We start from the raw sequence: 13,217 nt of genomic DNA, 5'->3' as shown, positions 1-13,217 counted from the left end.
TCCCTCCCAATTGAAAAAGACAGCTACGTCCTCAGTTGCCAGCCCTTTCCACGTGCGCCTCCGTACCTCTGCACTTTACTTCCACACCTCCTCTGAGTCTCAGTGTGCTTTCCTCTTTCCTTCTAGTTGTAGAATTTCCACTTGGCCAGCCTTCCTGTGGTTCTGGATGATATCCGTTTTGTCCTTTAGTTGTATTTTTGAAGTGGTTGTGCAAGGCAGCAATTTCCAGTGTTTACCTGTGCCGCCATCTTGGTTTCTTCTTAATGTATTTAGATTTTTCCTAATAAAGTTTACAAGTTTCTTACAGTGTATTGTTACAATTGCTCTATTTTATTATTAGTTAACTAGAGGCCCAGTGCATGAAATTCATGCATGGGTAGGGTCCCTAGGCCTGGCTGGTGATCAGGACTGATCTGTGGGGCAACCGGCGGGGTGATCAGGGGGCCCCTGCTGGCACCCACCTTGCCTGGCCTGGGGCCTGTGGGCTGGGGGCAGCTCCTGCATTGAGCATCTGCCCCCAGGTGGTCAGTGCATGTCATAGCAACTGGTCGTTCCACCAGTCGTTCCATAGTTCGGTCGATTTGCATATTAGGCTTTTATTATATGAGATGTTGTCAACTGCTTACTGTGCCTAATTTATAAATTAAACTTTATCATAGGGCGTATAGGAGGCTGTGTTTCAGGCATCCACTGGAGGTCTTGGAGTGTGTCCCCCACAGATAAGGGGGGACGATTGTACTTAACACTTCCACTGAGACTGTGCCCAGTGCCAGACACAGAACTTGCACAAAGTAGAGCATAAACAGTGAGAGGATTTGCTGGAGGAAAAGGTCTTTGCATCCCAAGCACAACAGGCTCTTCTTGAGTGTCAGACGGGACAGGAAGCACAGGCTGTAGAAGGTGGAAGCTAAACAGAGTCTGTACCTGAGACACTCGACACAGGTGCACAGGAAGGTGGTGTAAGAGGGAATGCATCGTGGTGACTTCACCAGCGGGCATCTCGTCTTCCTTTTGGCTATCTTTTTAGAACATTGACAAGACAGAGTTACTTGCACATAAGAATGAGCTGTTTTTGTGTTGTTTTGTCCTTTTCCAGGGGCAGTTCTGTGACTACTGCAACTCCCAGGACCCCAGGAAAGCCCATCCAGTCACCAACGCCATCGACGGGTCAGAGCGCTGGTGGCAAAGCCCCCCCCTCTCCTCAGGCATGCGGTACAACCAGGTCAATGTCACCTTGGATCTGGGGCAGGTGAGACCCACCAGCTGGGATGGGACTTTGAGTTAGAAAGACAATGCAGCTCTTGGGGGGTTTTGTTCCTTTTGGGGAAAGGAAGCGCTCGATGCAGAGGACAAAAGGAGCACTGGGTTCCGGCGGGATTGGAGCTTCCAGATGCCCTCTGCCCCCGCCCTCCCCAAAAGCTCTGACCCTCGTTCTGGAATGGGGGCAGCCTGCTAGAGATCTTAAAGGCAGCAGAATCATAAAATGCACAGTAAATGGAAGTTTATTTTTTTAAAGAGCCTATTTTATTCCTTAGCTCATCTTGAAAACTATTTTATGTTTCCTCCCTTATGAAACTTTTGTGATTTTAGGCAGATTTTGGCTTTAAGTCGTGGCAGTTCTCTTACCAGTGGTCGGCAAACTGCGGCTCGGCAAACCGTGGCTCGTGAGCCACATGTGGCTCTTTGGCCCCTTGAGTGTGGCTCTTCCACAAAATACCGGCTCTTTCACAAAATACCGACTTCTGCACATGGGCCACGAAGTTTCAATCGCACTGTACGTGCACGCCTGCAGGTGGTATTTTGTGGAAGAGCCACACTCAAGGGGCCAAAGAGCCACATGTGGCTCGCGAGCTGCGGTTTGCCGACCATGGTCCTAGTCTATTAATGGCAAGCACATATAAGGAAAGACTGGATTTCTTCACAGTGTCATCAAGGAGGTCTGAGTTAAATATCATGGTGGGGAATCCTTACCCGCACCCCTCCTCTGTCTGCTGTATTCCAGTGCAACCCCCCCTGCATCCCCTCCTCTGCCCGCTGTACCCCAGGGTGTCCCTCCTATACCCCCATCCTCTGCCTGCTGTACCCCAGGGAGTCCCCCCACACCCTCCCCTCCTCTGCCTACTGTACCCCAGGGCTTCCCCTAGGCCCTCAGGCCTCTGCCTCTCCCACACCCAGCTACCCTGTAGTCCCTCCACATCATCCACCTCCTCCTTTCTTCCTTTCTCCCGATGCCTCCTCTCCCAGTTCTCATTTCCATGATTCTTTCTGCCTTTGCCTGTCACCTCCTCCTTCCCCTGCATTCCTTCCTTTATGGAAAACCACCACTTCTCTGTGGTCACTGCCAGCCTCCTGGAGGGGTGTCCCTGCCTCCCCCCTGCAGCCCACCCAGGCCATGGTTGGTGTCGGGTTGGGAGAGTCAGGCTCCTGCCCGGCTACAGCTGTGCCCCCAGGCCTGGCCCAGGTGGCCTTGGATGGGGCAGTGCAGGCTCCATCTCCCTAGGACTCCGGCGTCTCTCTCTGGAGGCTTGAAGCACCTTGATTGAGGAGATTGTTTACCTTCAGCATTTCTCAGCATCACAGAACAACCAGAGGGAACGCTGGTTCTGCACCCTGCCTCTCACAGGCCTCTAGCTGACTCGCTGGCCCTCACACACCTGTCACCACCTGTTAAAAGCATGCAGAGTCCCAGGCCTCCCCTGGAGATGGAGGTGCAGGCCAGGGCCAGGGAGCCGGAGCCAGGAGCTGCTGCCCTCTCTCAGCTTCAGGGTCTGAATTGTACAGCAGCAGGCGTTCAGGCTGGTCTCTCATCAGAGGTCCAGGGGGGCGGAGCGGTGGGCAGTCAGCCTGGGGCTGAGGGAGAGGGTGCAGGGCCTGGCCAGGTGAGGCGGAGCTCAGGAGGGCAAGGTGGCCTCCTGACTGTGGGGAGACGGGCAGGGAGCTGGGCACAAGGCAGCTGTTTTGCAAATTCCTGTGTTTCAGGCCTGGGCAGGGCTGGACCTGAAAGGGCCTGGTGTTCAGGCTGGTGGGCGACACCCGCTGGACGGCCCCGGCTTGTCCCGTTAGGATAGGAGGTGTCTGTGGCTTTCACTAAGCCCCTGTGTAAACTCTCTGCTTGATTCCTTCCCTAGCCAGCCAGCCCCTCAGGGCTGGACACTTCCTCCCTCCTCCTTCCTTACTCCCTCATCAATGATGAGAGAGAATCACTGATCGGCTGCCTCCTGCACACCCCACACTGGGGATGGAGCCAGCAACCCGGGCAGCTGCCCTGACCAGGAATCGAACCATGACCGTCTGGTTCGTAGGTTGACGCTCAACCACTGAGCCATGCCAGCCGGGCGAAAGGCACATAATTTTAAATTATCAAGTAGAAGAGAATAGCTCCACACTGTGGGTGTCACACGCATGAGCTGGCTGTGAACCCACCTTGGACCCCATCACGCCTTGCAGCAGCGTCATGTTGAGTCAGCAGGTCTCAGAGATGAGCTGTGGAGCTGGATCGCGTGGTGTGAACCGGCTGCAAGTGCCACAGCCACGGAGACGATCCAGACAGCAGAGTCTGCCTGTGCAAATGGACTCAGGAGAATGAAAGGCAGCCCGAGGTCCAGGGCACACAGGGCGGACACGGGAGGGGAACGTTTGGAGAGGAACGCCCTGTCCGCAATCAGTGCCAGGTGCTGAGTGGGCGCCATCAGTGGGAGTCTTCACTTGGGCCCGGGGGGCAGGCTCTAGAACAAGGGGAGCAGCGCACGTGGGGTCTCCGCCCGCTGCTGGGTTTGGGGTTTTTGCTGTGCTGCTTCCACGGGATCACATGTTCCCTCAGAGCATGACGGAGCCAAACCAAGAGCGTGGCCTCCTGAGCCTCTGGGTGCTTCATGGATTTGGATATTCCAAGCGAAAGGGCACCTTGGGGAACCACTGCATTAAATAGCCCCGGAGACGTGTCACACCACACGCTGCCCCTCCCGGCTGCTGGGACGGGCATTCACAGGTTTGGAGATGATGATGCTTGGAGCTTTCTGACATTGTATTTCCTCCCCATGATGGAAGAGGTCACGTGTGCAGGACCCGTCGGGCCTGTGCAGAGCTGGTGGTCAGTGAGCAGATGCACGGAGGCTCAGGACTCCTCACCTGCAGGACGAGGACACACTACCTCCTCCGGTCACACTCCTCCTCCTCATTCCTGTGAGGCCTGAGTGCAAGCATGCTTGAGGGGCTTAACATGGCACCCAGAACGCAGCAATGATGACATCATAAATCATTAAATAATTAGGGTTTTTTGAGGGAACCATTAGATTTCTCTGAATGTATGGACTTTAAGATGCGGGGTGGGCCCTAGCCGGTTTGGCTCACTGGATAAAGTGTTGGCCTACAGACTGAAGGGTACCAGGTTTGATTCCGGTCAAGGGCACATGCCCGGGTTGCAGGCTGGATCCCCAGTTGGGGGTGTGCAGGAGGCAGCCGATCAATGATTCTCTCTCATCATTGATGTTTCTGTCTCTCACTCCCTCTCCCTTCCTCTCTGTAAAAATCAATAAAAAATTAAAAATTAAGAAAAGTGGCCACTTTGTTTGGACACGATATGCTGGAGACACTGCCCCAGGCGGGGTGTCCGGGAGGCAGGCCGGCAGGGGCTCTGGTCTGGGAGAGGAGCGGCTGCAGGTGCAGCTGTGGGAGCAGCATCCCGTAGAGATGCTCCAGGTGTGCACAGACCAGGCGACTGTGGTAACTGTGTCTCCTTTGCTTTCTCAGCTCTTCCAGGTGGCCTATGTTTTAATCAAATTTGCCAATTCTCCTCGCCCTGACCTCTGGGTCTTGGAGAGATCGGTGGACTTTGGGAGCACCTACTCACCTTGGCAATATTTTGCTCGTAAGTAACCTTGCCTGCCAGGCTTCAATTATCGGCACAGATTTAGACCTTGGATTTCACTGTAAAATTGGTCTCTTCACTGGCTAATTAAGGATTGGTCGGTTTTAACGTTCGAGGTTACCCCCCAAACAGCCCTTTTTCTCAAGTAGTGCACATTCATCACAAGAACCACGCAGAACTGAGGCCGAAATGCCTGTTATGTTAACAGTTCCTGCCACTGTTTAGGGAGAAGCAACCGTTTTCCTGTTATGCAGAATTAGGAACCCAGTTTCGCCTTTAGGGACCCTGCCTTTCACCTGACTCACCTTGACCCTGTCATCTTCGCTAACAAAGAATGTCAGTGTGATGAGCCCTCTGATGGATTGAGGTGGACAGGAATGTGGCTTGCAAAGGCCTTGGGATTTCCGTGAATGCTCCTTCGAGGGCAGACTTGTTTAATAAGGAGGACTTGGAACCGCATCTCCAAACATTGCTTTTAAAAGTCAAGTGGCCTGAAATGGCTCGGTATTTTCTTTCATGACCTAAAAACGTCAGTCTAAGCTTCTGTCTAAAATGTTCAGTGCTTGTCTGTTCTTTCCCATTCATGTATTTTCTTAAGGAAATGTAAGATTTCTTCAGAGGTTTACGCAAGGTGATAATATTTTATTTGCCAGTATTAAAATGTTTCCTTTCTAGATTCTAAGGCAGACTGTTGGCAACAATTTGGGCGGACGGCCAACACGGCCATCACCCGAGATGATGACGTGCTTTGCACCACGGACTACTCCCGGATCGTGCCTTTGGAAAATGGCGAGGTAAGTGAATTTGGGAGGCCGTGAAGGATGAGACCAGAAACGCACACGAGGATATCAAATTCTTCATTTTGAAAGAACTGTGAAAATGCTCTTTCAAGGAGAGCTGACACAGACCACAACGGGAACCAGTACTTGGGACTAACTGGTACAAGGATCACATCGAAGACTCCGGTCAACGATTCTCTCTCATCATTGACAAGTTGGATTGCAAATTCTTGTTATTATTTTATTACTGAGATGTAATTAACATCAGACATTCTACTCGGGGTCTCTAACTCTCCTCTGGGAGTCAGCATTTCAAATTCAAGACCCGTAGGTCCTGAACCCTCTATTCTGTTTTGTTTTGTTTTTCTTTTTCATTTATTTTTTCTTTCTTTTTGAACCCTCTATTCTGGAGGAATATTTAGAAAGTGGGTGGCTGATGATTGAGGTGAAGCCCTGCCCACTGCTTTCCAGACACGTTATCCCAGGAGTGAGAGTGAGGAGAGGGGAGGGGCAGCACGCATCCCGACTCCTCGGGCAGGTGGGCACCCTCTGTGGGGAGGGGCAGCACGCATCCCGACTCCTCGGGCAGGTGGGCATCCTCTGTGGGGAGGGGCAGCACACATCCCCGACTCCTCGGGCAGGTGGGCACCCTCTGTGGGGAGGGGCAGCACGCATCCCGACTCCTCGGGCAGGTGGGCACCCTCTGTGGGGAGGGGCAGCACGCATCCCGACTCCTCGGGCAGGTGGGCACCCTCTGTGGGGAGGGGCAGCACGCATCCCGACTCCTCGGGCAGGTGGGCACCCTCTGTGGGGAGGGGCAGCACGCATCCCGACTCCTCGGGCAGGTGGGCACCCTCTGTGGGGAGGGGAAGGACTGTTGTCTTTGGGAGCTGCGCTTGCCCTTGTGCAGGCAGCCACACTGTTGTTGGAGGAGACGGGAAACAGGTGGGGAAATCAGACGCATTCCAGGGAAACAGGCCAGCGGAGCTTGAAGTGAGTGTGGAATACGCTTCTCCCAGGGGTGCTGGCCACCCCCTTCGGGTGGAACGGTCTTGGTGAGCAGCTGTAGCCAGTGTCTCGCAGTGAGTGGTTCATGCCCCATGGTTGTCCAGCTCCTCGAGCTTGAAGATGAAACCCTGGTCTTGTAGGTACTTCGTCCCCTTGACATGGAGAGGCTTCCTCTTAAACCTCCTCTAGGTGTTTAGGTTCCGTCAGCTGTTTCTTTGGTGCAGCTTCACAAGAAGTTGTTTCCTTACGTTTATATATTTTAACCTTATACTTTCACCGTGTCACGGCCTCACAGCCCCACAGCTACCCCGATAGAACAACGGGTTTGGAAGCACCTGAGAGCCCAGTTTAAGGACAGGTTGCCAGAATTCTAAGGGGAGGGGGACTAGCAATGATGCTTTTAGACATAAACAAGACACAAGACCACCCGCACACACCTGGTGGCTCAGGGAGACCCAGTGCCTTCGGGCCTGTGAGTCATTTATAGTGACTTGCAGGAAGTTTTGATGAAAGGACTTTCCCCCTGTGTGTGTGTGTGTGTGTGGTTATTTAGGTTGTGGTGTCCTTGATAAACGGTCGTCCAGGTGCAAGAAACTTCACTTTCTCCAACACCCTGCGGGAGTTCACCCAGGCAACAAACATCCGCTTGCGCTTTCTCCGAACCAACACGCTCCTGGGACACCTCATCTCCAAAGCACAGCGGGACCCCACCGTCACCAGGCGGGTGAGTCATGCTGAAGGGCCTACGGCAGCATTTTTTTAAAACTCTTTTTGTTTTTACTTATCAAATTAATTGCCTTGAACTCTTTCAAGTAACCTTTACAGCCAGGAATAGTGTAGGCGTAGACTTGCTCTGGTCTGAATGACTAGATGTAACTTAGATGTTTGGTTGTGGAGGAGAAATGATTACATTCGAAGAAGATGAAAGGCCAGGGTGACAGCTGGCCGGGTGTCAGTATGATTCTATAACAGACTCCCCAAGGCTCACTTTTTTGCTGTCGAATGTGCTCAGTAGGTGGGGTCGGCTCCACAAAATCACTCAGGGAACCGGGTTCTTTTTATTTAAAGGTGCAGCCACCCTGTAGGGCCCCAGAGTCCTCCTTGGGATCCCCTGTATCTGGTCAGCAGATGCGGGGAGAGAGGGTGGGCAAGACCCCCAGGCTCCCAACCACACAGGTCACTGCCACTGGCCGGAGCTGTGTGTAGCCCCACCAGATGCAGGGCTGGTGTGTGACCTGCCAGATAGAGGAGACATGGGTGTGTGAGTACCATGCTCCTCTGTGTGGGGTGTCTGGCCTGCACATCCCTCAGTCTAGTGTCAGGACAGCACCCCGTCTCCTGGGCACAGGTACCCTGAGCTCATTCTTCTGCCGCCCACGCATCTCCTGCCAGGGTCCCCCATTGGCCAAACCCAACAGAAAGCCAGGGAGCAGGAGACCCAGCTGCAACCCATAAAGATCAGCCCTGGGCAAAGGGCAGGTGAGAAAGGAGGAGAGTGGGCGTGGAAGGGTGATGGGAGATGCCCAGCGCATCTTAGAGGGCTTGGCCTCAGAGGTAAGTGCATCAGGGAGCTGGGAAAGGAAGAGAGGAGAGTGAGGTTTGCTCCAGTTGTAGCATTTTCCAGAAGGCTGTCCTGTGGGTGCCGCGGCTGTGTTCTGCATTTCCTGTGCCATCAGCCCTGGGAGCAGCCGTATGTGGAACCCGTCCTGGGTCCGAGGATGGAACCTGCAAGGGAGAGCTGGGCTGTCCAATAAACTCTGGTCGGACTGCGTCTCCATTCCTTCGGGCATTTTGAAGCCCTGCTACGAGTGGACCTCACCACCCTTTATTTATTTATCTGTGGGTGTTTGGTTTTTTTTGGGGGGGTGGAGGGGTGCCAAGATTTGTACTCACGTGTAAGCATATTTCTCTTCACTTAAGTGAATGAGTCTTCTCTATTAAGAAGCGTTGTTAAAAAATATGTTTTTATTGACTTTAGAGAGAGGACGGGAGAAGGAGAGAGAGAGATAGAAACATCAGTGATGAGAGAGAATCATTGATCTGCTGCCTCCTGCACCCCCCACACGGGGGATCGAGCCCACAACCCAGGCATGTGCCCCGACCGGGAATCAAACCTGACCTGGTTCATAGGTTGCACTCAGCCACTGAGCCACGCCAGCCGGGCTTAATCCCTTTTTAAAAGGCGATCGGGTATGATTCTTTTCCCAAGGCAGTTTCCCTCCATTCTTTTAAAGCATTTCATTTTTAAAAAGGTACGGATTCAGCATCATGCTGTTAAATTTGATTGAGGAATGCACTTGTTTCATAAGACAAATAACACCCAAAGTGGCTCCCGTGGGGTTGACGTGGGCTCACGGGAGCAGGAAGAGAGCGGAACAGGGCCAGCATAGATGCGCCTGAGAGACGGGTGAAGGCTTGCTGCTCTTCCGTAAACAGCACGTCTGTTTTCTGTCGCACAGTATTATTACAGCATCAAGGACATCAGCGTTGGCGGGCGCTGTGCGTGCAACGGCCACGCCGACCTGTGCAGTGCAGACAACCCTGAAAAAGTGTGAGTACCTCGTGCAGCGCTGCCAGCCGTGCTGTGAGCCGGTCCAGCTGTTTCAGTGATGGTTGCATCCGATTAAGTATCTCTCATTCCCACCTCCACCCGCCCGTCCCCCCACCAGATGGTGCCCCCGGCAGGCACAGCCCCTGATTGGAGTTGCCAAGAGAAATAGAACTGGTTTATCATCCTTGCTTTAGTGGGATCAAGGGTGTACATGTTCAAATCCTTCCCCCTCTTTTTTATTTCGGTAAAGTGCACATAGAGTTTAGAATCTTTTTAAAAAATATATTCTTACTAGAGCCCTGGTGCATGAAATTCGTGCACTGGGGGGTGGGATTCCCTCAGCCCAGCCTGCCCCTCTCTCAGTCCGGGAGCCCTCAGTGGATGTCCTACTGACGGCCACAGTCTGGCAAGAGGCTCAGAGCAGGCGTCCTGTGTGTGTGTGTGTGTGTGTGTCTGCTGAGGGCCTGCCCCCAGCCACACCGTGGAGGCTTGGAGCAGGCACCCCTCTGTGTTGATCTTTCAGGCTCCTGGCCTCCATTGCGTGTTTTTCTCTCCCTTGAGCTGTGGCCAGGGTGGGGTGCTGCCTGCAGGCTGCGCTTTCCTGCTCATGGATCACCGGATCACTGCAGAGACCGGGGGCAGGCCCTGCTGGGTGCTGCCTGTGGGGAACTTGCCTGCTCTGGGATCGCCATGGGGTCCCAGCTGGCAGCGGGGCTTAGGCGGCACATGGGGGTCCCAGCTGGGGGCGGGGCTTAGGCAGCACATGGGGGTCCCGGCTGGGGGCGGGGCTTAGGTGATGCGATTGCGCCGCCTAAGCCCGGCTGCCCAGGGCCGCACACGGGAGCCTGGATGGCGTCTGGTGCTGGCTAGCCCTGCCTGCAGTATGCAAATTAGCCGCATATGACACTCATTAGCCAATGGGAGGCGTATCGAAGGTACGGTCAATTACCATGTCTGTCTATTCGATAGGATTGATTTCAGAGAGGAAGGGTAAGAGAGAGAGAGAAACATCAATGAGAGAGAACCATTGGTTGGCTGCCTCCTGCATGCCCCCTACTGGGGATTGAGCCCGCAGCCCGGGCATGTGCCCTGACAGGGAACGGAACCATGACCTCTGGTTCATAGGTCGATGCTCAGCCACGGAGCCATGCCGGCTGGGCCCACCCAGTGTTTTCATCTCGCTGAATCTTGTGTCCACATCTGTAAAATGCAGACAGTAGCAGGACAGGGAGCCGTGAGTGATACATGCAGAGTGCTTCGTTTCCATAGTTACTCAATCAAGTGTTCCCTGGGTGACCCTGATGACTGAGTTTTCTGCCAGGAGACGCTGACCTTAGTGTGAACCCTCGCTAACCGATGTGCTTCCCCTCCTGCCCAGGTTCCGGTGTGAATGCCGCCACCACACCTGCGGGGAGACCTGTGACCGCTGCTGTGCCGGGCACCACCAGAGGCGCTGGCAGCTGGCCACGTGGGGGCATAGCCATGAGTGCGAAGGTGAGCGTGGGGGCGGATCTGGGGTGAGGTTTGCCCAACACCCCCCCCCATCTCTACCTGTGGGCCCGCCCAACACCCCCATTTCTACCTAAGGACTGGCCCAACATCCCCATCTCTACCTGAGGACCCACCCAACACCCCCCATCTCTACCTGAGGACCCGCCCAACATCCCCCATCTCTACCTGAGCCGTGTTTTCCCTGCTTGTGAAGAGGGGGGATCACGCCAATCTCAGGGTCACAGGTCTTTCTAGTGTAATGAGTAACTCACAAGAGTGGAGGTGTGAGGGCCCCACTCCAAATTCAGACATAAATGTGAGAATAGAAATAACAGTGGCCCAGCAGGTATGGCTTAGTGGTTGAGTGTTGACCTATGAACCAGGAGATCCTGGTTCGAGTCCCAGTCAGGGCACATGCCCAGGTTGTGGGCTTGATCCCCGGTGGGGGGCCTGCAGGAGGCAGCCAATCGATGTATCTCATTAATATTTCTCTCTCTCCCTTCCTGTCTCTGAAATCAATAAAAATATATTTTAAAAAAGAAACACCACCAGTAATAACGTTTACTGTGATTAGGCGTTCACTCAATGCACGGATTGGGCCGAGTGCTTTAACATAAGCTGGCCTCTTTAACAGTCTAGGACACGATGCAGCCACTATTGAATTTCAATCCTCATCATTTCTTAGGATGTGATACTGGGTTGGAACCCTAACTCTTTTGAGGACCGAGGTCTGGAGAAGGTGGTGAGATTGGCGGCTAAGCAGACAGCTGGGCGCATTGAGGGAGCAGTGGGGGTTGGGCGGTTAGGGTTAGGGGTACAGACTGGACTTTGTGTAAAAGTCCCTAAGATTTCCCACTGAGTGGCCCTGGGGTCCCGGAAGAGGCGGTGCTGTAGCCCACTAAGCAGCCATGCTCTGGGGGCGGGTCATGCATAGGTGAGACTGACTGAGCCTCCCACAGCCATGATGTGCATTCACCTCGGGTGCCCTTTGCAGCCTGCAACTGCCATGGCCACGCCGCCGACTGCTTCTACGACCCGGATGTGGAGCGGCAGCAGGCGAGCCTGGACATCCGCGGCGTCTACGCAGGTGGAGGGGTCTGCATCAACTGTCAGGTGAGGCGCTGGGCAAGTTGAGTGGGGGTGTCACTGTAGGAAATGACATCATTAAGCTCTGCTCCCCAAAAGGTGCCAAGGCCGTTCTGAGCATTGGAAGTGTTTTCTGGAATCACCTCTCCACTCTGTGCACCGCGTCCTCGTGAGCTGGCCGTCCCGTGGGGTGGAAGGGGACACGGACTGAGGCATGTTTGTCCAGGCGCCAGCGATCAGGTTCCTCACGCGATCTTGGCCTAAATGGGGAGAAGTCCTGGCTGCTCCCGCTCATGGTGTGAAGGCCCTAAAGCTGGAGGGAAAATAGGTGCTAACCTCAATGCTGGCCCTGCATCCTCTGTTCAGACAGTTTTGAATCTAGACTCGGCGAGAAAGGGTAGCAGGATCGAGTAATGTCTGCCATCGACACCAAGTATGAAACACTGACTTTTCATCTTTTCTGGCGGACAGTGGGGTTCACTGGACATGAGCCAAGAGGAGGGTCTAATGTCCATGAGTTTGGACTATGTTGTCCCTCAGTCCTGGTGCTTTTAGAGTGATGCTTTGTCAAAGTCTCCATCAAAGAGAGCGTCTCTTCATGAGGTGCCCATTTCTATCAGACCAGGGCCACACGGGCAGAGAGAGACCCACCGCTCTCCCCCACCTCCCACTCCCCACACTCCACAGCTGTCCTTGCAGGGAACTAAAGTACAAATAAACGGTGAGGCACAGGTTTGTTCAAGGCATAGGGAGGGTTTCATGCGTAAGTGAGAGGTCCCGGGATCTGGTTGAGCGATGCGCTCCGAGGCCCTCAGTAATGCGTATGGAATTAAATTGCGGAAATAAATTTGTTTGAAATTGAACTGTGGAAATGGAATCGGGGCAGCACTGGGGGACGGGTGGTGGGATGCTTCTCCAGGGAAGGGCCAGCCCCTCAGTGGGTCGTTAGGACACGTCGTTCCTGCTCTTCCTTCTCGCAGTCACACTACGTTTTGTACTTTGTGGTTCCAGGAAAACATCAAGATGGACTTTCATTTTTTTCAGAATGGCCCTGCAAAAGCGTTTTTCTTTTGTATGTAGATTATTGAAGTCTTGTTTAGGTTCACTGCATTTTTTTCCAACTTGAATTTAAAATGCCTTTGTTTAAGTTAGGTACTTAGCAGTTTATTTTGAAATGCATAAAGTAAGATGGACTGGTGGATGGATAGGGAACGAGAAGATGGATAGTTCTGTGATAAAACAAATACAGTAAAATACATAGGGCATGCATAGGTGTTCACTGTAAAACTTTAATTTTTTATAATAAAATGGGGAAGAGCAATGAAAGAAGGCAAGGAACAAAATATTTTTGGGGGAGTTTGACTCCCTTTAATAAAATATTGATGTTCTTTTTTTAGATATATTTTTATTGATTTCATAGAGAAAGGGAGAGGGA

At 53.2% G+C, this 13,217-nt stretch overlaps 1 protein-coding gene across 1 annotated transcript in view; it reads left to right on the top strand.

Annotated features, from left to right (window-relative positions):
- Positions 1-13,217, top strand: part of LAMA3 (laminin subunit alpha 3) — a gene marked incomplete at its 5' end in the record, with an annotated part of 141,990 nt that overhangs the window by 14,407 nt on the left and 114,366 nt on the right. The window contains 7 exons of the mRNA XM_081097616.1: positions 1,097-1,249; positions 4,750-4,867; positions 5,543-5,661; positions 7,208-7,378; positions 9,114-9,205; positions 10,584-10,699; positions 11,691-11,809. Of these exons, the coding sequence (XP_080953742.1) occupies positions 1,097-1,249; positions 4,750-4,867; positions 5,543-5,661; positions 7,208-7,378; positions 9,114-9,205; positions 10,584-10,699; positions 11,691-11,809 (888 nt within the window). The remainder of the gene's footprint in view (positions 1-1,096; positions 1,250-4,749; positions 4,868-5,542; positions 5,662-7,207; positions 7,379-9,113; positions 9,206-10,583; positions 10,700-11,690; positions 11,810-13,217) is intronic.

This window comes from Myotis nattereri (genome assembly GCF_964212035.1).
Source record: "Myotis nattereri genome assembly, chromosome: 8".
In the NCBI taxonomy this organism is placed as follows: Eukaryota; Metazoa; Chordata; class Mammalia; order Chiroptera; family Vespertilionidae; genus Myotis; species Myotis nattereri.
This window is presented reverse-complemented; position numbering and strand designations above follow the sequence as displayed.